This window comes from Amblyraja radiata, chromosome 7 (genome assembly GCF_010909765.2).
Source record: "Amblyraja radiata isolate CabotCenter1 chromosome 7, sAmbRad1.1.pri, whole genome shotgun sequence".
Classification (NCBI taxonomy): Eukaryota; Metazoa; Chordata; class Chondrichthyes; order Rajiformes; family Rajidae; genus Amblyraja; species Amblyraja radiata.
In genome coordinates, this window is record NC_045962.1 from 73,724,122 (window position 1) to 73,748,456 (window position 24,335).

The window sequence follows — 24,335 nt, forward strand, 5'->3', positions numbered from 1 at the left end:
TCAAAATAGGACGTACATGGTAAATGGTAGGGAATTGAAGAATACAGTTGAACAGAGGGATCTGGGAATAACCGTGCATAGTTCCTTGAAGGTGGAATCTCATATAGATAGGGTGGTAAAGAAAGCTTTCGGTATGCTAACCTTTATAAATCAGAGCATTGAGTATAGAAGCTGGGATGTAATGTTAAAATTGTACAAGGCATTGGTGAGACTAAATCTGGAGTATGGTGTACAATTTTGGTCGCCCAATTATAGGAAGGATGTCAACAAAATAGAGAGAGTACAGAGGAGATTTACTAGACTGTTGCCTGGGTTTCAACAACTAAGTTACAGAGAAAGGTTGAATAAGTTAGGTCTTTATTCTCTGGAGCGCAGAAGGTTAAGGGGGGACTTGATAGAGGTCTTTAAAATGATGAGAGGGATAGACAGAGTTGATGTGGACAAGCTTTTCCCTTTGAGAATAGGGAAGATTCAAACAAGAGGACATAACTTCAGAATTAAGGGACAGAAATTTAGGGGTAACATGAGGGAACTTCTTTACTCAGAGAGTGGTAGCGGTGTGGAATGAGCTTCCAGTGGAAGTGGTGGAGGCAGGTTCGATGGTATCATTTAAAAATAAATTGGATAGGCATATGGATGAGAAGGGAATGGAGGGTTATGGTATGAGTGCAGGCAGGTGGGACTAAGGGAAAATAATTGTTCGGCACGGACTTGTAGGACCGAGATGGCCTGTTTCCATGCTGTAATTGTTATATGGTTAGGGATTACGTGAGAACATATAGACAAGACTGCTCCTCTGTAGCTCCTGACATACTCGATGAATGTTTGAATAAACATGCAGATACAGAGAAGTTGATATCCCACTTTTACAATGCCCTTCAAAATATCGATACTCCATCATATGAGATTTATAGGTGTTCATGGGAGGATGAGATGGGTCAACACATTTCCAAGAATATATGGGACGAAATCCGACAACACATACATCATTGCTCTTTAAATGCCAGACACTGCCTGATACAGTTTAAAGTACTGCACAGGCTATATTACTCAAAGACCAAATTGAGCAAGATTTTCCCCAGTGTTTCCCCCTTTGTGACAAATGTAATTCTCAAGAAGCCACAACCCATACTTTTGTACTATGTACAAAAATAGAATTTTTTTGGACGGAAGTCTTTAATGTTACATCTAAAACATTGAAAATTCCACTAGACCTGACCCAAAACTGATAATACTGGGAATATCAGAGGCATGTGTCAAACTAACGGTACTTCAAAGACGCTTTCTTGATTAAGGTCTAATATCAGCAAAAAAACTTATATTTAAATTTTGGAAAAAGACAACAGTCCCCTCAGTGAAGATGTGGATTACGGAAATGACAGAGACACTACATCTAGAAAAAATTAGGTTTGTCTTGACTGACAAACCAGATCAATTTTTAAAAATATGGTCTTTTATTGAATTTCTTGAACAATACAATGGTTGAACACAAACTCAAAACTGATTGTATGGCTGGGTGAGCGGGCGCATGGGTGGGTCGACGGATATATCTCCTTTTCTTTTTCTTTTCTTCTTTCTCTTTCCTTTCTTTTTTCTTATTTCAAGTTAATATTCTGTTTGTTAAATGTTAAAAATGAAGCTGTGCTAGAGTTGTAGAACTGTTGTCATTCTTTTTTGTACAATTGCTTCCAATAAAATTATTTAAAATTTTTTTTTAAAATACATTGCTATAATGAGAGATTGTGTGAGCCATTGATTTGCCTGGAGAATGCATGTCTTTGGCCGTAGTCATATGGATTTTTGCAATACTGTCTCATACTAATGTACTGCATCGGTGAATATTTCTCGTTTCACCATTGAGTTCTCAATTGCCTCCCGGATGTTTGCTTTCGATATTAATCGTTTATTCTCCCCACCGTCCAGAGGAAATCTCTTGGTTTAGATGAAGACAATGTATTTGAAGGTGAAAAATTGCTAAATGGAATGGAGAATGCCATTTGCTCTAATGTTGATGATGAAAAGCTGGCAACAGGTAACATTACTTTTTAGTTATGGCAGTGGAAATACGTGGGGGTAGTCTCCTAGGCATAAATTTATTTGTAAGACAAATGAGATTCTAAACTGAAGATTTGATAGTAAGAATCTCAAAAACCGAGTTATCCAACATGGGTTTCATGGAGACAGTGGTACTGAGTTTTCACTTTGAAAGTCTGACTTTGTTCAATGTGGCGCGGTCCCTCTTAAAATTCTAATTATTGCTTTCAAATCTTGCCTCTCCTCTGCCCCCACCACCACCATCCCCAGAGACCATGACTTTGCAATCTCCAAATCAAAGCAGAATAGAGGAATTTATTTGCTCTATCTCTGGCCCCATTTTGACAGTAATCATGACAGCTCTCACTTTGCATTCACCAGGCTTCAGATTGGAGATGTCGAGGGGGGTGGGTAAAGCAGGTTGAGTGGAGATTCTATAGAGGTGTACAAGATCATGTATTTTTTGTGGTTTTAATTAGGGGACTGGATAAGAGCAATAACAGGAAAATTATTTTGGTAGTTGAGATCTCACTTCCCATAAGGTTGGCGTAAACAGTGCCTTCGAAAGGGAATTGGATATGTGTGCTGCTTGTTTAATTGTAGAAAATTATTAATTTGGCTTTTGTATTCTTCCAGATTTAATTGAGACTGCTCCACCTGTCACTCCTCTGGTTTCTGACGTTAATGCCCTCTCTGCACGCTTTTTCTCCGAGGACTTAAATGAGCAATCAGGGAGTCAACTCTTCACAATGCACCAGCAGCTGAGCGGCATGATGGATTGCATCATGATAAACCTGCAGAATCGCTGGAGGTCCCCACCACATGAAGCTGCAGATTGATCATATCAAGATGTATAAACTGGCAAAATTCATCTATAACAATGGAGGATATTGAGCTGTCATTCCCCATCCCCAATCCTAAAACAAGCTACACTTTATTTGTTCATTATTTGCCACATTCTTTCGTACCAGCAGTCGGGTAAATGTTGGCCTTATAATTATGTTTGGGTGTATCCTGCTGCTCTTGGTCTCCATTTTATGGATTGTGACCTTGTATGCTAGTCTTGTCTGCTATTCATCCCGCTTTGGGGATATCCTGGTAAAAGTGGCCCTGGTCAGTGGGAGTGACAAAGCAACACCTGCCCTACAGCAGCTTTTCCTTTTGACTGGCTGGTTTCAACAAGAGAATGGAGGGAAGATTTGAAGGGGATATTGCTCAAAGGAGCGGAGAAGTTACCTGATTCAAAATGCTGACTTGGTCTCATTTTGATTGACTACTTTATAGAAAGCCAAACCAAACACAAGTTGGTGATAGTGGCAGAACATCAGTGGTGAAAAATGGGTAGAATGGTCTTAAAAGTAGTTGGGTAGAATAATATATATTGAAAGGACCACAAGGAGCTTTCAATGAGAATCTCATTGACATTATGTACATTAGGATAATCTTTTTTTGAAAATTGTATTAATGTTCTGCAAGGAAAATAATTTTATGATGTTAAATTATATTGTACCAATGGATGTATGGGTTGTTTGTAAGTAGAATACAGCAGTTGAATCTTGCTGATGTTTTTGCATCCCTGGCCATTACTTGACTTTTGTAGTAATGTCTTTATGCCAGAGGAATGGAATCTGAGCTGCACCTTTTTAAAATTATATATTTTTTAAACTTGTGCTTAAGCTCATCGTATACTCTTGTACAAATAAAAATAATTTCAATTTATATTGCTATTAATATTTTGAATTTTTGCTTTCAAGGATCACTTTCTTGTAAACAATGTCGGTCTTGATTGAAGTATTAAAGTTGAGATACAGTGGGGAAGGAATGGTTGACTGCATTGAGGCAGCATTTACACTCTAGTAGAGAACCCATTAAAACAGTAGTGTCGGAAAGAACTGCAACGTACTGGAGTAACACAGCAGGTCAGGCAACATATCTGGAGAAAAATGGTGGGTGACTCAGTTTCGAGTCGGATCCCTTCATCAGACTACTTTGGAGTCTCACGAAGGGTTCTGACCCGAAACATCACACGTCCTTAAAACAGATTAGTGGCTATGAAGAAATCTCTTCATTGGTAGATTGTGGTTCTGATTATTGAAGGCTAATTGTCCTTCAACTGATTTTTGTAAGCTCAGCTACTTGCAGATCTAACATTATGAGGATAGACATGGTTGAATATTTTGCAGTGAATGTGTTTCTCCAAACCACCATCCTCTTCCACTATTTATTGGATGCAATCAGGAATATAATTGAATAATTGCCTGGGTTGGTTAATTTACTACAGTGCTAATGTACAGTATGACTGCAATACATAAGGTCCACACAATGTCTGCTATAATTTTCACAGCTCTTCCAAGCCATAAACGAGAAATAATGCAGGTGCATGCAACTTTAGTCCAAATTGAAGGTAGTGAATAGAGATAACCAAATCATAACCCATCCCTGGGGAAAACATTAAATTATTTTTAGTGACAATCTGAGGAGTTTGTTCACTATTACTGTAGTTCAAAAGCCTAATTGTTACCTGGGCCATCACAGTGGTAGGGTTGCTACCTTACAGCGAATGCAGCGCCGGAGACCCGGGTTTGATATGGGTGCTGCTTGTACGGAGTTTGTACGTTCTCCCCATGACCTCTGTGGGTTTTCTCCGATATCTTCAGTTTCCTCCCACACTCCAAAGACGTACAGGTTTGTAGGTTAATTGGCTTGGTAAATGTAAAAATTGTCCCTAGTGAGTGTAGGATTGTGTTAATGTGCGGGGATCGCTGGTCGGTGCGGATCTGGCGGGCCAAAGGGTCTGTTTCCGCGCTGTATCTCTAAACTAAACATGTATGTGCCAATGATTTGTTTTCCTCTGTCTTAGGATTCAACACTCTATGCTTCAGAAGGTGGTGCATAAAGTAGCTTATCTTGACCATGTGGCATTGAGAACTTCAAGAAAAACACAAGAAATTGAGTAGATCTGTAAACATTGTAAATCTGTAGACATTGCTTTAAGCTAAAATCAGTGTATTCAAACATGAACATTTTTTTTCTGAAATTTGTTGGGAAAGGTTCCTGTTAAGTCAAAGTGACTGGTTTGCAGGACCATACTGTATAATTTAGTGTTTTTGTTTACAACTGCACTTTTGGAAATCTTGCCTTTTAAGTGAACTGTTGTGTTGGAGCTCCGTCTTTGAGTAGATTTAAAAGATCTTATTACTTGAAGTGTGGGCAATTCTTGGGCTTTGTCCAATGTACCTCCTTTTAAAAATAAAAGCATGTTTATGCTGATTGAGGAATCTTGCAGTACATACATAATTAATGCTGATTGTACTTAAGCAAATTGCTTCTTTGGCCATGCATTTTGGTCTATATGCAGCAGAAACACTGCATAACCAGAAAATTGTAGTCATTTGTCTTTAAATGGATTTTTGTTAGTTGATGAGAGTCTTCACCAGTATCGGGGTTTAATTGCAGCCTGAATGTTTTAGGGTTATATGGTAGTTAACATGTTTGGGGAGAATATAGTTCGTCCAAGTCCAAACACCAACTTGGACTTGCAATGTTCAGAACACAAGCCCAGAGAATGTGACAAAACAATTGAGGAAAAGTTGTCATATGACTTGTCCTTAAGGTTAGGTTATATGAGTTTGATGTGAAAATTGTGAATTAATAAATATAAACTAGACCAGGTAATATAGGATAATACTTTATCAAACTGATTATCAACATGCTACACTATTTGGCAATGTTTAAAAATCACAGATTGCAGATCACGGTTATAACAAACATTTTATAATCACTACGAGGACAGTTTCTTGCAGAAACGCCTTTATTTGACCCCACAGCTGGTTATCAGGTGAGAGAACAGTGATACATGACAAGTCTGACATGAGTGTGAAAAGTAGGAAGCCTTTTAGAGTTTTAAATTTTGATGGTAATGATTTTAATTTTAATTTGCAGTTGTTGAATTGTTTTGCTTGTGAAAGAATTAGGGAACTTAATTAATCATGAGTGAAATTCTAACCAATTATAATGCAAATTTGCCATTCAATTTAGATTATCTAATCTGGTTTGTGTTTAAGGTGCACATAATCAAGGCAAATGTTGAAAGCATGGATTTGCAGAAAAAACATGAATGCAGGAGAACACTTTAACATGTGCCAGTGATTCATCATTCAGCTATGTTAAGTTCTGATATATAATAGGCAGGGAAGAAACTGGAAGTTGACTGGTTATAGTCCACTTTATTCACTCCTCTCACCCAGCCACTGGCTACAGAATTAGAGAAGACCAAGCAATAAGTTTTGTGTTGCGTATGACCAGAATTCTTTTGGAGTGGGGAGGTTGAGAAGTATTTTAAAGTATTGGCCTGGTTTATACACCTTCCACGTAGTTGGCAGGGAGCATGCCTGTTATCCCTGTCCTTTGCACAGTCCCATACATCCATCCTTCATCAATGGACTGAACATTCATAAGCACATCACCATCTTTGAAAGAAGCTTCATCTGCATCAGCTGCTATGTAATCATATATAGCACGATAGGTTTTCTGTGAGGACAAAATAGAATTTGCATTTACTAGTCATCAGTAAGTTTTACTATACCATGCATTTGTCTTGCTGAGTCCCGACTCATGACAAGCATCCATTGGTATCAATGTAATCTGACATACAAATGGGAGCATAATATAGAGTCTAACAGTAAAGTGCAGAAGTTTAATTCCGTTTGATTCAGATCGACTAGTCTTAGACTGCTATTGGTAAAACAAAAAATATCAAAACTACTCTTGGTCTGCTATTGCTATTGGAAGGAAATGCAAAGAGCTTGCATAGCTCCATTTGCAGAACAGTGCATAGCATTGCAGTGAGCCATGTAGTCAACTAATGGTCAAATAGAATAATTGCTATGATGGGTCTTGATTTTGCAATCGATAAAGACGACAACGAACATGTCGGAAGAATACTTGCACGATCTTCGTAAAGAGGATTTAAAAAAATTCTGTAATGCATGTATTCTAATCTACATGACATCCTACATCAAGTATAGTCTAGCATTGCCTCTATAGCAGTAGGAAAAAATTGTGCTTAACCCCATTACTGCCCACTGGATAAGGGGAAAATGATTGCAATTTTCCTACAATACCTTGCCATTGTGAATGAAATGTCCAGCAATGAGAGTATGACATGAGGTTTGGACCATGATTAAAATATATAAATCTACAAAGCATTGTGTTAATTCCAACAAACTAGCATAGCCACTCCAGGTTGGATATAACAAACAGCATCTAAAGGGTAATGCAACAACTGGACTAGTTGATCACATGAGATCCAAGGAGAGCAAGCCAATTGGATAGAATACGTGCTTGGAAGGAGCCTGATGGTAATGGGTTTCCAGATTGGAGGTCTGGCCAGTGGTGTGTGTAAAGATGGGTGTGGGGTTCCCTGCCTATTGTATACAATTTGGATGAGATTGTAAATTAATGATCAATAAATTTGTGGGTGTCGCCAAAATGGTAATGTGGTGGAGGTTGTCTAAGATTACCACAGCATCTAGATCAACTGGGAAAGGACCAAGGAATGGCAGATGGAATTTAACGTTTGAAATGATGCATTTTAGGAAGTTAAAATAGCTGAAGAGAGAAGCTGTCAACAATTGTGCAATGAAAAGTCATCAAGCAAATGGTCTTTGAAGGGAAACATTGACACTGACCATACCAAACATTTTTAGTGGAACTCAATGGAGGAAAAGCAAATTGGGGGGGGGGGGGGGGGACATGGTAGCACAACAAATAACTTGGAGCTAACTCACACAGTTAGAGAAATTTGGTGCCTAAATTACTTTGTTTTAACCCATTACTTATTCTTATAAATCCATTGCAGAAGTCACTTACGCCAGTAGTTGAAGGGTGAGAAGGAATAGAAGACACGGTGGTCAGTTGTGTAGCAACAGAGGATGATCTCTGCTGTGGCAGCACTGTGGTTTTAGTGTGTTGGTAAGCTGAAATAAAATGAGAATAAAAGGGTCAAAGAACCAAGGCATTGATAGCTTTCTTTGAGTATCATTTTGAAACAATCGGTCAGTTACTTCAGTTCAAGATACTAGGTAGAAATTTTAACCCAGCCCCATGCTAATAGTTCCTGCCACTGGAGATAAAATTTACCCCAGCCACTTATAATAATGAATGTCTTGTACCCTTGGACTTATTAAAGTTTGCAATAAGAGCGTCACATAATTAAGGCAAGAGAAAGCCTCATGAGTGCTCTTTTTTAATAAAGAAATATGGTCAATCCTGTACTTGGTCTACTCCACTCTGTGTTTTTGCTTAATTCTGAACTTAACTTCCAGAACTCGATCGATCTTGGTCTTGAATATCCTGTACTTGGTCTACTCCACTCTGTGTTTTTGCTTAATTCTGAACTTAACTTCCAGAACTCGATCGATCTTGGTCTTGAATATACCCAAAAACTGAATGTTCACTGCTCTCTAGGATAGAGATTTACAAACTTTTACAACCGTGTGAATGAAGAGATGGTGCATACTCCATTCCCAAATGAACAAGCTGTTCAGTGAATTTATGTCTCTAACTTCTTCATGCTGATGAGATGCTCTTACATTTACCCAATCAAACTCTTTCAGAATTTACTGTCTCAGTGAGATTACATCGAGATTATAAAGGCCTGGTCTAAGCGCATTGCATAAACAATATGAAGATTTAATTTCATTTTACACCTCTAATGCATTGACAATGACTTCTGTAACAGAGTACTTTTAAAAACAACCCAATTTCATAAATTATAAGGCAACCATTACACACAAATCATGCTTTTAGGGTTGCAAACTGAAAAATATTCCACCCTACGTTTGTGTGACTAAGTGAGGCAGGTATGTGCTGTAAATTACCTTTAGTGTAGATGGATGGCAGAATTAATTGAAATATTGATATAGACTAAATAACAGATTTCTATGCTGTAAGAAAATAGATACTTTACAAGATGAAGGTCAATGACTTGTTTCTGCATAATAGTTTCTCCAACGTTTTTTCTCTCTGATAGTTGTTCCTGTAGGCACCTTGGTCTACCTGAATCTGTACTTCTACTATGTCCAGGAAGTTTTCTTCCATGAAGATAGACAAAAGCTACTTTTTAAAATTTCAGTCATTTGCTTGCCTCAGTTTTTCCTGTCGCAGTCTGTAAGGAACCTACACTAACTTTTGTCAGTCCTTTCTTTATATGGCAATAGATCCTTCAATCTGGTTTTGTAGCCTATTCTCATATTTTACTGCAACAATGCCTCCTTTGCTGAATCCTGAAAATTAGAAGTCTTTAACCAATACTGCTATCTTGATAGCTGCAGATGAACCAATTTTGTGTTGCCTCTTTGCCTTGAGGACATATCCACTTCCTGTAAATTGTGCATTCTTCTTTAAATATTATACATTCCTTAACTGGCAGAATTTTTAATAAGATTTCCCAATTTATCCACAGCCTATTCTTCATCCCTTAATTTGCTCTATTTAGATGCAAGACCTTGGATTCTGAGCAAACCAAGAATTTTGTAAGGGGGGGTGGGGGAGGCATGTTCATCAAATAACCCTTTGTAGAAAACAAAGTTAAGAAAATCATGAAGAACAACACAACACAGCACCTTTCAAGCCCACCATCTCTGCCAACCACAATGCCAAGTCATTCTCCATATGAGACCACTCCCTCTGCAACTCCTTAGTTTACTCATCCATCACCTCCCTCTGCACTTTACCCCCAGCAGCCCTACCAATTGACGCATGTTCGAATGCACCTCCTACGACCTCATCTGCTGTATTTGGTGCTCCTGATGTAGCCTCCTTTATATTGGAAAGACCAAGCAGAGGCCAGGGGGTTGTTTCGCTGAGCACTTGCACTCGGTCCGCCTAGGTCTGCTAGCTTTCCCTGGTGCTGACTATTTTAATTCCCATTCCCATATACAAACGTTCTGTTCTGGGCCTCCATTGCTAAAATGATGCCACAAGTAAACTGGGTGAACAGCACCTTGTAATCCACTTTAAAAACACTCAATTTCTTAGCCTCCACCACTGTCTGTGGCAATGAATTGCACAGATTCACGACCCTCTGCCAAATAAATTATTCGTCATCTCCATTCTAATGGTGTATATTTTTATTCTGAGGCTGTACTCTCTAGACTCCCAATACTGGAAACTTCCTCTCCACATCTAGGCCTTTCATTATATGGTAGACCTCTCAAATCTCCCCCTTGGACTCCTCAAACCCAATCTATCCAGTCTCAAGTCCTAAGATGTCCATGTGGCCATACTCCATGTCCCATCTAATGAATTGTATATTCTGTATGCTTTCTTTAAGTCTAAACTGTGCCGCCACCTTCTTGGATCTTTGGACGTTAACCAAGGTCCCATTGTTCCTCAATGCTCCATTGGGCCTCAATTCACAGTTTATACCTTCCCTTTACTTGAATCTCCAAAATACATATCTCAAGCCTATAAAGGTTAAGTTCCATCTGCCATTCCAAATATTATTCTTTAACCAAAGACTATCCTCATAAACAACAACAATATCATCTATTTCTTAAGTATGTCACCAGATTGATCATCGAATATCAATCATTCAACATATCACCTCACTACACATTCAAATATTTTTTTATTTCCTTTTTGTAATACAATATTTTTTATCCTAATTTAATTTAATGAGCTGTACCAAATGTCCAACACTAAGATTACATTTTATATATATATATATATACACACACACATATATATAAAATATATATATATATAAAATGTAATCTTAGTGTTGGACATTTGGTACAGCTCATTAAATTAAATTAGGATAAAAAATATTGTATTACAAAAAGGAAATAAAAAAATATTTGAATGTGTAGTGAGGTGATATGTTGAATGATTGATATTCGATGATCAATCTGGTGACATACTTAAGAAATAGATGATATTGTTGTTATACATACATATATATATACATACATATATATATACATACATACATATATACATACATATATACATACATACATACATATATACATGCATATACATATACATATACATATACATATACATATATATATACATACACACATATATATATATATATATATATATATGTATATATATGTATATATATATATATATATATATATAAGAAGCATCACATTAAAGGAAGAGGGGCCTAAATATGAAAATCCTTTGCTCATGCAGTTTGCAATATTTTTCCATTTAATGTGATACTGTGATCAGTTTTTAAGCTTGGTTACTAACTGGTGGCGTTTGATGTCTGGAAGAAGTTGTTATCATTGCAGTAGGTAATGGTGCGGTCAGGTTCAGATGGTTCTGATTTCTCGTCACCTCCGCTCAGGGCACTAGCAGAGCGTGACTGTTCGCGGCTGCGACGCTGAGCTTGCACTGCAAAAAGGAGCACATCACAACGAATGAATGAATCGTACTCATTATAACTGCTCTACATCGTATTTAGGCATGCGCCAAAGCAAAGTGCTTAATTATGCTCAGTATCTTACAGCATCATCGGCTTCTATAAAATAAAACTACCTATATGGTGATTAACAATAATTATATTTTTTATGGTTCAATCCAATTCTATAAGCAAATATCTACTTACGGTGAATGCACACTATCCAGCAAATCATTGCTCTGTGCGAATGAGTTTTGCATCAAAAAAAAAAGAATACCAGGATCTCTGTAAACCAGATTTTAAAAACTGGGGTGTACTTACTGCTCAACAGATGGAGACTGCGGGACTGAATGTTGTCTTCAGCTGGGTCATAATCAAAGACAGAGCCAGGGTTGGTACGCCATACACGGAGACCTGCAGGCACAGGATTTAGGAGGTTAACTACAGAAATGAGAGTGGTCAGTGTATGTTATAATCATAATTAAAAAATGGGAAATACTGGAAGTAGTCAGCTGGTCAGGCAGCATCTGTGGAAAGAGAATCAAGTTAATGTTTCTGATCGGAGAACCTTAGTGGTTATTATATTATCGGGGTGATAATCCAGAGGTCCAGGCAAATGATCACTGAGAAATTCCACTGGAATTCCTGGTGATATTGAATGCAGGCACAAGAAAATGCAGATGCTGAAATCTTGAGCAAAACACAAAGTGCTGGAGTACCTCAGCAGGTCAGGCAGCAGCTGTGGATAGGTGATGTTATGCGTCAGGACCTGTCAATTAGTCTGGAGAAGGATTGTGATCTGAGACGTCGATCCCACCCATTCCTCCTTCCACGGTTACTGCTTGATCCGCTGATTTAACCCAGCACTTTGTATTTTGCTGGTGATAATACATTCAGTTAATTAAACATAAAAAGTTAGCACTGGACTTTTTATAATAAGTAATTTGATTTAGATTTGTCATCCTTTACAGAAGGAAATCTATCCTTTCTTTAACCACATTATTTTTATCTTCCACCTGAAACAGATGGTGACCAGTTGCTCAGTAACAACTGCTGATCCTGCCAATGATGTTCAAATAAATACAGAAATTGAAAAAAAAAAAATTTAACATGCTATTTATTTCATAATTCCTACTTTAGTCTGCAATAAATGCCAATCACGTTCCAATAAAATAAAATAAAATAAAATATTGGTATAAGTAAAATACCAAAATCTACAATAATGAGAAAATGTAGGAATTAATATCTTAAAAGAACAGAACAATCTTTGTAACCATCTTTTCTTGGCTGTGACTATATAAAGTCAGAATGCCACACATTAATCAAGAAACAACTCGTTTCTTCTCTTCGAAGTTCTTAATTCTTTCACTCTTTCACATTGCTCAGACTGCTGCTCCTTGTCTCCTCACAAAGGGTTGTTAAGATGTGAATCGTGATTGTGCTTTTGCATCAGCTGTTGCTCCTCCAGGTTGCTTTGTGGCAAACCCCAGCACATTCAGTCTGCAATACATCTGCAGACTGCACTGCTGGAGCTACGTAAGTCATAGAACGTGACATTGTACAAGAGGCAGGTAGCTAAATGATGATGTATAGTTAAACTTGAACACTTGGAAAACATCGACTTCTAGACTGACAGAACCATTGGCAGTGCCATTAGAAGCTGGGTGGTAAGTGGGAATAAATACTACTGGTAGATCATAAAGATATGATGTGAATTGTGATCCGTTATTTGATAACAACTCTACAAGGACACCAGAGGTTTCAGCTCCTTACTTGGTTATTCAGCTGTGGTACAGGATCCTACATGCAATCCATCTAGAATGAGGGTTGATAAGGACGAGAAATATGTCCTTGACTTTTGACAAAAAAACGATGTGGGTCGTCTGAAGTGTCATGTTGCTATCTTCATGTATGAATGGCTGACTTGGTGATTTTGTTCTGCATTCTTGCAATGTATGAATTTTCTGGTAAAAGCCTTCATATTTCAAATAGTATCTAGCAATTATAATTAATCTAAGGTTAGCCTTCTCAAGACACAATGATTATTTTATTCCTCACTTCAGACAGTCTTCATGCAGAAATAATTTTAATCTTCAATTATACAATGGTTACATACCCACATTTGCCGCATATTATATTTGTCCAGTCTTTGAGTGTATTTATAGATTCATTTCATAAATATATTCTTCTGTATTGTCCCAACAATTTCCATCTCGGTGATTATATAAACAACATCCATTTGTTAAAAGCTAAGTATTGCATTTCCCCTCCCTGCAACAGAATCACTTTTTGGTAATTTGGATTTTTTAAAAATCTGCATAAGCAGTAAAATAAGAGCACAATTCATCTTATTTCTTAGCCAATCCTCATCTCATAATGGCAATCAGTCTAGTAGGTAATATCACAGAGGTAGTCTTAATCTTTCATCATGGCAACACAATGCATTGTTTTTGACCTAGTACCTTCAGTACTTCATCAGAGTACATCTTGAAACTACTTTCTGTTAAAGGTAGAGAGGTGTTTTTCCTGCTCCTGTTATTTCCACAATGTTCTTATGATTCTGTATTCATTTTCCAATCATTATTCATTTCTTTATACTTAAACTTCCTGGTTTCTGTTTTTCCACTCAAAGTATTGACAGTAACTGAATCAACTCCAATGTTTTACTGACTCCCTCTACATTTTCCATTTGAACAACTTATTCCTCAGTGAAGGGGGTTGCATTGATAACATTGCTAGAGTTAGTTCTTGGTCAAGGTTAGATGGCCCCTCTGACACATATCACTCTTTGTCTCCATTGTACAGACATGTGATGTATGGCTGCCATTGTGCTTGAAACAAGAGTGTGTTCCTCTTGCTTTGACCTTGTTTCAGAAATGGAGGCTTCACTAATGTCTTCTGAATATAAGCTACTGTCTTGTACCCTTTTACTCTATTGTATGCTTATTCTGTATTTTTATTTTCTACTTCTACTATCTTGCACTATGACTATGACCAGACGCTAAACTGCATTTTGTTGTACCTATACTTGTATCTGTGCAATGACAATAAAGTTGAATTGAATTGAATTCATGGTGATGGATGACGGCCCTTGTTTTTCCTGCCATGTCTATTGAGCTTTTAGAGTCATACAGCAGTGAAACAGTCCCTTCAGATCAAGATGCATTATCTAAGCTGGTCCTATTTGCCTGCATTTAGTCCATACCTCTCTAAGCCTTTCCTATCTCTCCGTGTTTATTAAAAGCGATTATAGTACGGCCTTGGGCAGCTCATTCCATATACCCACCACTAAGTGAAAACGTTGCCCCTCAGGATCCTATTTAATCTTTCCCCTCTCACCTTTTAAATCTATGCCCTTTGCTGCTTGATTCCCCTCCCCTGGGTAAAAGACCGCGCATTCACTCGATTCATTCTCCTCATGATTTTATATGCCTTTATAAGATCACCCTAAACTTAGCCTCCTGTGCTCCAAGAAATAAACTCCTAGCTTACCCAATCTCTCCTTATAGGGGCTTGTCCTGGCAACATCCTCGTATATCTACTCAGCAATCTTTTCAGCTTAATGACATTGTACAAGCCAATTCAAAAGTAAAATCTTCTGTGATAAATAATCTGGAATAAATCCATTGTCATTCAAGCCACAAATAAAATCTATGAAATGATTTAATAATTCAGCAAACTTGCAACATCTAGATAAATCCTTTAATTCAGCAATATACCTGCCAAGCATTTCTCCTGTCCTTTGATTTCTCTTGCCATATTTATAACTCCAATCTTTCATTTGCCTGAATTATAATAATCATACAATTACTGCATTACCTAACTGAAATAGGCTTTGTACAGCTATTGGCCTACTTGGTAATTCAAAATGTCTTGGTGCCAATCTGTCAAGAGAACAGTTTTCTTTCACTATCTGATATCTGCACATTTCCAATCTGATCCCCTATTTCAAGACTATTACTAACAATGAAGAATATTCCTACCATCTCCATTTACACTATGAAAGGAAGTACGTACACATCTAGGCTGTCTAGACACCCTACTTTCCAAAGCTACCATGTTCTATTTCCTGCTCAAAACCTTCTATGGATTTAAATATCTCATTGTTGGCAATTTCCAATGTATAGCAATGAGTTTTATTAATTCGTGTTGCCTATATGGGTTTGCCAAATCCCTGTACCTCAGCCTTTTTCTTTTCCTTGATTGCGGAGTTTTTAAGTCCTGTGGTCAATGCCTTTGATCAATTGAAGAGGTACTTCAAATTGCATTTACACACATTAGTTGTGTTGGGTATCCTCATTGCTGAAGTAGTGTATTTAAAGGTAAGTCTGCAAACCAGGCATGTCTAACGGTTAAGTACTTCCTATAAGGATTGGAGGCACCAGAAACTTCAGAACATGTCTTCAGCAAAGTGTTTCATACGGTGGTTGGATGGTTGGATCACATGGAATCCAAGGAGAACTAGCAAGAGAGAATTGGCATCATGGAAGGAAGCAGAGGGTGACGATGGAAGGTTGTATCTCGGACAGGAGGCCTGGGACTAGTGATGTGCCTCAGGGATCGGTGCTGGGCCCATTACAACTTAGATAAGAATGTACGAGGCATGATTAGTAAGTTTGCAGATGACATCAAAGTGGGTGATATCGTACATAGAGAAGATGCATGAGAGAAGAATTACAGCAGGCTCTTGATCAGTGGGCAAGTGGACTGTGGAATGATGAATGGAGTTTAATACAGATACGTGTGAGATATTGCATTTTGTGAAGACAAACGAGTGCTCGGTCTTCACGGTGAATGGCAGGGCTCTGGGGAGTGTTGAAGAGCCAAAGGATCTAAGAGTGCAGGTTCACAGTTCCTTGAAAGTGGTGTCATAGGTGGGCAGCGAGGTAAAAAAGGCTTTTGCACATTGGCCTTTATCAGTTAGGGTAATGAGTATAGAAGATATGACGTTATATTACAGTTGTACAAGGCGAAGGTGAGGCCACATTTGTAGTATTCTGTTCCGTTTCTGTCATAATTCCATAGGAAAGATGTTGTTAAGCTGGAAAGAGTGCAGAGAAGATTTACGAGGATGTTGACAGGGCTTGAGGACCTAACCCATAGGGAGAGGTTGGGTAGGCTAGAACTTTATTCCTTGGAGCACAGGAGGATAGGCGGTGATCTTATAGAGGTGTATATGATCATGAGAGGAATATATAGGGTAAATGCGTAGATAATTTTACCCAGAATAGGGGAATCAAGAACCAGTGGACATAGGTTTAAGTGATGGGGGTAAAGTTTAATAGGAACCTGAGGGAGAGCTTTCTCACACAGAGGGTGGTGGGTATATGGAATGAGCTGCCAGAGGAGGTAGTTGAAGTAGGTACCATAACAACATTTGAAAGACATTTGTTCAGGTACATGGATGATACAGAGATTGCAAGGAAATCATAATATGGGGCTACAAGTGTATTCACAGGATGATGTACTTCCTGGGATGACAACAGGAAGGCGTAAACATTCCTTATTCCCATTCCACTTCCTGACTTGCTCAGAGTTACAATCCTCTGGTTGTACAAATGTAACAACTTTCTAAGAAGGGAAGCAGCAGGGTCGTTGAATGAAACGTGAAACATGCCAACAAGCACATATTAATTCTGCAATGTCAGCCGACAGAAAGATTCATTTGGGAAGGAAAAGTGTGATCTTATAACTGCCTGTTAATCATCCTGCAAATTCAACTCTTACATCATGCCGTTTTTCCAAAGGCTGCGTGAACATATAAAAACTTTCACCACAGCACCTATTTTGTATTTTTCTCAATTGTGGGTTATCTTCCATGCATGAAGCCTACGGGCGACAGTGAAGTATTCATTTGTCCCAAAAGGGACAATGCTCTAATCATTTAAAAAATATCTGCATGGAGATAATAATATAACTATTAATCTCCCGAAAAGAAATCCAAGAATCCAGCCTATATTCTTCAACCCTGAAACAATTAAATGTTATACATTATAAAAATGTATACATTTTATAAATTAAACTTTATAACTTAGCTACTGGCAGGTCTCCTCATTTTAAAGCAAATTTCTGTATATTTCTCTGAATAAGATAAGGCCCTGTTAAGTAAACCTCTCCAACCTCTGTTGGCAGTAATTCTCCACTCATATCTCTCACTGCAATGATTACTGTGGGATGTCCATCTCCTCTGCCACCAGATTTCCATCTCAATACCCTCTTCTTTGTAATCCTCCTTTCCTGCAATTCCTAAGCATTTCATTCTTGCGTTTTTTTTCCTTCTACACCTCTTAGCTTTCTTTCCTTTTCCCCAGTGATCTTTGATATTTTCTTGTAGCATCTGCAGCTGAAATGGTTTATTAATACAGAAGAGGGGAAATCAAGTCTGAGAAGCAAATCACTTTATGAATTATTTACCGGTCAGGACAATTCATGAATTATTTGCTCAACAAGGTCAGTATGATTCATTATTTACAGGCCGTCATCCCCTATGCTTTTGATTTGTGCATTAAAATGGTAATTCACAATGCTGTAAATGAAATAGATTTATGCAACAGCACAGCATAGAAGCAGACCACTCCCCACTCCCACCCCCCCCCCCCCGTTTCCCTTGTGCCAGCTGTTTAATTGCAACATAATGCAATGAAAATATGAAATGATATACTCGATTTTGTAAATGTTTAGAAATTACCAATTGAACGCCAGCGGCAGAATCAATAATTTACATACTCCTGCCATGGAGCCACAGGCAAGTAACAATAGGAGAAAATAAACAATTGTTATCAATGTTAATAAATGCCACAGTAAAATAACCTGGTGGAACTCAACAGGTCAAGCAGCATATGAGGAGGCAAAGAGATAGTCAACATTTTAATGCAAGGTCTCGACCCGAAACATTGACTATCCCTTTACCTCCACAGTTGCTCAGTTCCTGCAATAGTTTGTTTTTTTGTTCCAGACTGCAGCATCTGCTGGTAGAGCTGCTGCCTTACAGCGACAGAGCCTGGGGTTCGATCCTGACTTCACGTGCAGTCTGTGTGGAGTTTGCACCTTCTCCTAGTTCCCCGTTTCCTCCCACATCCCAAAGATAAATGGGTTTGTAGGTTGATTGGCCCCTCTGTAAATTGCCCCTAGTATGTCACGAATGGCAGTAAAAAAAGAGGTACTAGCGAACTAGTGTGAACAGGTTTAGTTTAGTTTAATGTAGTTTAGTTTACTGATACAGCGTGGAAACAGGCCCTTCGGCGCACCAAGTCCACGCCGACCAACGATCCTTGCACACTTACACTATCCTACACACACTAGGGACAATTTACAATTATACCAAGCCAATTAACCTACAACCCTGTATGTCTCTGGAGTGATTAATGGTTGACGTGGACTCGGTGGGCAAAAATTACCTATTTCCTTGCTGTATCTTTCAATCAATCGATAACCTTGTGTTATCAAATAACGCTCTGGTTTCTGGTCAATAAAGCAAAAAGGGTCTCAAGGTTGTTGCTTATAGTACTGAATTGTATACCATGTGGAAAATATAGATAAATCTAAAATCAGAGATTAATAAGTAGGAATGGAATACAAATCCAGTTTTAGCTTGAAGGGGAATAGTGACATAACAGGAAATAATTGAACACAAATGCAAATTACTATATGATTGGTCGATAATTGAAATAAAAACTCAAAATGCAGTAAATACCCAACATGAGATGTAGCATCTGTGGATGAAAAAACAGAGTTAACATTTCAGTTCAATGACTCTTCATTGGGATTAGGAAAAGTTGAAGATGCAAGAAAAAGTTGGAGATAGAGAAATTTCTTAATTTAACATTCAGTTCAACAATGTTTTTCAAATGAAGGCTAACCAAAACCCAACACTACATTTTCTGACATGCACTTTAAAACCAAATTCAACAAATTAGTATAATTGGCATTCTGTGACTTTCATTTCATCTTTCCAGAATTCAGAATCTTCTGGTAATTTCAGCCAATTATTCTATTTCCCTTCTCCAAATGGCCATTAGTTCTCTTATTTCTTACATTATCCCAGTCTTATTCCTATCTTTCTTGCTTGTCTTCTGATCTTGCCTCCTTTTCTCCATTTCTCTGCAGCATAAGACTCGTTTTATTCTAACTTTTCCAAGTTCTGATTAAAAACTTGTCAACCTAAAAAGTTCACTTTTCTTCTGCTGCCTGTACTAAGTATTTCTTCCAATATCAGGAAATAATGAAGAGTTACTATCATTAACAGACAATATGCAAGACTTTCAGAATGTAGGAAGTAAAGAAGTTGTCATTTAAGGCCCCATATCTGCTCGCGCCATTCAATTAAATCATTTCACAACTTTTTTTAATCTACCTTTCCTTCAGATATACCATACCTAAATTAAATTGAGCAATCTAAATCATGAAAGTTCCCAATATCCTAGATACGAATCAATAGTACTTCCAGGAAATAATTCCAGAAGTCTACTAAACTTTATGTGGATAATTGCTTCCTGATTTCCTCTTAAATAGCTTACAGCTAATTTCATAAAATCCCTTTATACTTTAATCACTTCCGCTTCTATAAAGCAATCTCCTTCAATATTACTTAGCACCTTGAACAAACCAGTCCTCGGCCATCATTGATTGAGGGAATATGTAGCAACCTGTATCCAATCACATGGTTTTATAACGATTTGAGAGAAGTGGAATAGATTACAAAAGTGCTCAATGCAACTAAAGACCTGTGAGACTATCTCCCTCGTTTTCCACTCGTCGCCGCTGCATCTCCACAACCCGTCTCTGGATTCCACGGTAGGTGATGTCGCTGAAGTCTTGCATGTTCTTCTTCACACGCTCTGTGATGGGATCAGTGACCACTGGTGTGAAGCATCCCTTTGTCCTCTCAAAATCTTCATGGTATTTCACCTTAATAGTAGAAATATGCTTCAAATTAACAAAGCTGTTCTTCAAATTGAGCTAATCAGCTCAACTAACCAAGAGGCAAGTGAACAGAAGGGTTCCATGTATCAGAATGCTCAACCCCAAATCCCACTGACCAGGAGGAGAGAGTAAGCCGTATCTCGAAGACCGGGTGGCATTTAGAAAGACAGTAGCTTCAAATGCATCGCTTAATGTTACTCCAACAAAATCCCAAACATAAGCAAGAAGAAAAATAGCTGCATATTATTTCACATTTCAGACTATTATACTGCTCCAATACATACAAAACACAAGTTCATACTGTTATGAGTTAAGTGAAAAATATTTATTAACACACATTATTGTACACAGTTTGAAAGTGACTGTACGATATGATTATTAAGTTCACAAATGACAAGTGTTTTTGAAAATGTGGAGGATATTCTGAGGCTTCAGAATGATATTGATGAGTTGATAACATATTCAGATAAATGATAAATGAATTCAGATATTCAGATAATTTAATTTCAATAACAGTGGAAAGATACATTTTGGAAAATGCCGTACGGCATGGAATTCGGCATGGATATCACCGCACTAGAGAGGAAGCAGAGGAAATTCACCAGGATGTTACTTGGGATTAAACATTTTGTTTATGAGAAGATAGTACATATACTGGTTTGCTTTCTTCAGAATGGAGGGGGGGAATGTGATAGTGTGCAGAATCATGAGGGAATTGGATAGGGTAGATAGGAAGACACTTTTCACCCTTGCAGACATGTCTAAAACCAGAGCGTATAGATTTGTGGTATGTGATGGAGGATTTTGAGGGGATCAGAGGAAGAACTTTTCACCCAGAGGCTGGTTGCCTTCCCGATCATATTACCAGAGGGTGTGGTGAACGCAGGTGATCTCACAACTTTAGGAAATATCTATATGAGCAGATGAATGACCAAGGCATAGAAAGCTACAGGCCAACTCTTGGAAAATGAGATTCATATAGAGATCGTCGTGGACATGGTGCGCCAAAAAGTCTGTTTGCATACTCTATAACTTTATAGAACAAGATAATAGGATAAATCTGAGAGAATATGCCTAGATCAAGTGAAGCAACTGCAATTGCTTGTAAAGGGACACAATGGGTCAATGCAGACAATGGATTAAAGAAGACCTTTAATGGGCTAAGGCTGATAGTAAGATGATCTTCAAGGTTGGTTCAGGGGCCTCACCGAAACTTAGTTGAAGTAACAGTGTCAGTGACTGATTGCAAGTAAAAGTGATCTTAAATGCCGGAGGAGGTAGTTGAGATAGGTATTATCGCTATGTTTAACAAGCATTTAGACAGATACATGGATGGGACAGGTTTAGAGGGATATGGGCCAAATGCAGGCAGGTGGGACTAGTGCAGATGCGACATGTTGGCCAATGTGGGCAAGTTGGGCTGAAGGGACTGTTCCCACACTGTAAGATTTGTTGACTCTAAGTGAATGTGTGCCTGGGTGCTGCCTCACAATCACTACACAGGTACCAGGGCAGGAACGCAGCATTTTACATACATGGTAAAACGGAACTACTCAAAGCACGGGAAACATAAATACCTTTATCTTATGTATACACTGAGCATGCAAGGTGGTGATTAGTGGGGGAAATGTAGATCAGGGGTAGTACAAAAAATGCTTTGTGCCAGGGAATATTTTCCGTAGGACGGATGTTTCCCAAGTTGGTCAATTTGTAACAAAGAGAGTTTGTTCTGACGGTAAACTCCAGACTCCACATGAATTTTTCGCATCTACAATTAGATAGTTACACCTACTGGGACACTAATTAGAAAAGAAGACATTACATCAGTAGCCATTACCGTAGATATGTTGCGTTGAGATTCCCGTACACGCCTCATCTCTGGTGTGTCCAATACATAATATGCCCTGCCTTGCACTTGTTTACGGAAACTGTCGGAATACAGAATCTGCAAGGTCAAGAGAAAAATGCTGAGTACAATCTGCACACGAGAGATTTCCAGTCTCTCTGCACATACCTTACCTTGCTACTCCACTCTGGGGTGCTGGGTTAGCTGACTAGATGTTAGGAATGTGAATGAAGCAAGTTAATGAGTTTAATTTTCAGCTTTTGACTTTAAGTTCCAAGAGGGAAAAAACAATAATTTGCTTCTGTTTGATATCACAATGTTTCGTGCCCAATCGGTCTTAGCTTGCGAATGTACAAAAATCACATCATTCACATTTGTGATGATGATGCGATTTCTCAAACATTACACCTATTATAAAAACCATGGATTCATTTATTTCAAGCTGTTAATGACAAAAGAAGAAGCCAAATAAACCAATATTGTTCATTCCTGAAAGCCAGGTGGAAGATTTTGTTTGCTCAAGAATATGCTTTGAAACTGGAAATAGCACTTAGTCACAGGTTTCTGCCAATGCCTATTTTGACCAGGAAACATCCCACATTTTTCCATCATCCTGTACATTTTTCCTATGTTAGCACTGCCACAGATTAGAACATTGCCAAAGCATTGTACAAGGACCAACACAAAGGAATGTATCCTGTCATATCAATACTATTATTTGGTAACTTTTAAACTATCAAAGGTGTGGCAATTTAAAGAAATGAAGTGCTCAATTAGAAGAATCTCCAAAATGTTAATGAAGCAGAGAACAAAGAATTGGAAGGGAAATATGGAGGTTCTTTGGAAAATAAAACTGTAAGGGATATGAAAAAAAACTACCATGCCTATTAGAATGGACTGATAAGGAATTCACTTATAGGTCTCTCTATAAAAAGGCATGAAAGGGATCCTCATGTAAAGGACAATCAATAAGGAATAATATGCTGTGTGTGGCTGTGAATGCCAGAGGGATAAATTCATTTTACTTGCTAGTGCCAAGCAAGTGTGGCCATGAGCTAAACTAGCCTCCAGACCTCCGTTGAAGTCAACAGAACAGATGGTGATGAATTTAAAAATGGCTGATATTCAGGCACAGGTTAACTTCAGAGACTAAGGATCAAATAGCCCTTGGCAGTCAAAGTACAATTATGAAATAGGCAAAGAGAATACGAGAGGATGGAAGCTTTGTGGAGGTGATGGTACTCTTCATAATTTTCATGTATCTGTTGCACTTACTCTTCTCCAAGAGTTGCATTGGCAGAGACCTCTCGGCAGAAAATTGTTTGAAAGGCTACAATGAGAAGTGAATGGGATCACAAGATACTTGAAAAGTTTCATTAGCACTGTTTTCTTTTACTGTGTTTACAGTTTCAATGCATAACAAAGATCTCTATTGTCTACTTCAGCTTTAATTTTATTACCATTAAGTAGCTGACACACAACTAAATAATAGGTCTAGTGGTAAAATATATCTTTCTGTGTTTTCCCTCTCACACCAATATATTAGCTAGAGTTTAAATGATACTGGGTAAGTCCAATGTTGCTATTGCATATGAGCTTAGTTAATGTCAGTGGGACATTGGTGTACCAGCCAATACAGGTATAATGCATGGTCAATATAGTATTAAGAATGCAAGTTATTAAGTTAGAATGCAACAGAAAACATTGAATGTGCTCTTTTCTTAAAGCTGTAGAATATACCGAGCTAATGTTTTCTTGATTGCGTTTAACGCGTTGCATCTCTGGTGTATACACCACGGAGGTCCCTTTACCCAGATTTTCTTTGTATAAGATCTGCAGAAGTAAAGCACCCAAAATGACATTATAAAAATGCAGCAGTCTTTCATACTTGTGCTCAAAACTGTAGTGTTTTATCAAAACTATCCATTAAAAAAATTATAATGCACACTACACATGAATAAAATTAAGATAAAAAAGGTAAAACATGAAGTATTTAATAAAAAACTATTTTTTAGTTAAAAAAAAAACAATGAAATGGATTTAGCAAGAAAGTAGTGGATGAGAAGAAAAGTCAGGGCTATGCCAAAATTCTATTTAGAAAATAACCATTTCTTA

The 24,335-nt window shown here is 37.9% G+C and overlaps 2 protein-coding genes across 52 annotated transcripts in view; one reads left to right on the forward strand and one right to left on the reverse strand.

Moving 5' to 3' along the window:
- The window catches only part of rif1 (replication timing regulatory factor 1), a 76,670-nt gene extending 71,362 nt beyond the window's left edge, over nt 1–5,308 (forward strand). For 2 of the 3 annotated variants that reach the window (XM_033024804.1, XM_033024805.1), the window contains exons 35-36: nt 1,924–2,032; nt 2,671–3,753. In XM_033024804.1, the coding sequence (XP_032880695.1) occupies nt 1,924–2,032; nt 2,671–2,873 (312 nt within the window). In that variant the 3' untranslated portion in view covers nt 2,874–3,753. Of the gene's footprint in view, nt 1–1,923; nt 2,033–2,670 lie in introns of all 3 variants that reach the window. The other variant, XM_033024806.1, reaches the window with a different exon arrangement.
- Nucleotides 5,309–5,709: 401 nt separating this feature from the next.
- The window catches only part of neb (nebulin), a 224,129-nt gene continuing 205,503 nt past the window's right edge, over nt 5,710–24,335 (reverse strand). For all 49 annotated transcript variants that reach the window (XM_033024768.1, XM_033024762.1, XM_033024753.1 and 46 more), the window contains 7 exons: nt 23,961–24,053; nt 22,212–22,319; nt 20,176–20,359; nt 11,774–11,866; nt 11,302–11,445; nt 7,906–8,012; nt 5,710–6,564 (listed from right to left, as the gene is read on the reverse strand). In XM_033024768.1, coding sequence (XP_032880659.1) covers nt 6,391–6,564; nt 7,906–8,012; nt 11,302–11,445; nt 11,774–11,866; nt 20,176–20,359; nt 22,212–22,319; nt 23,961–24,053 — 903 coding nt within the window. In that variant the 3' untranslated portion in view covers nt 5,710–6,390. The remainder of the gene's footprint in view (nt 6,565–7,905; nt 8,013–11,301; nt 11,446–11,773; nt 11,867–20,175; nt 20,360–22,211; nt 22,320–23,960; nt 24,054–24,335) is intronic.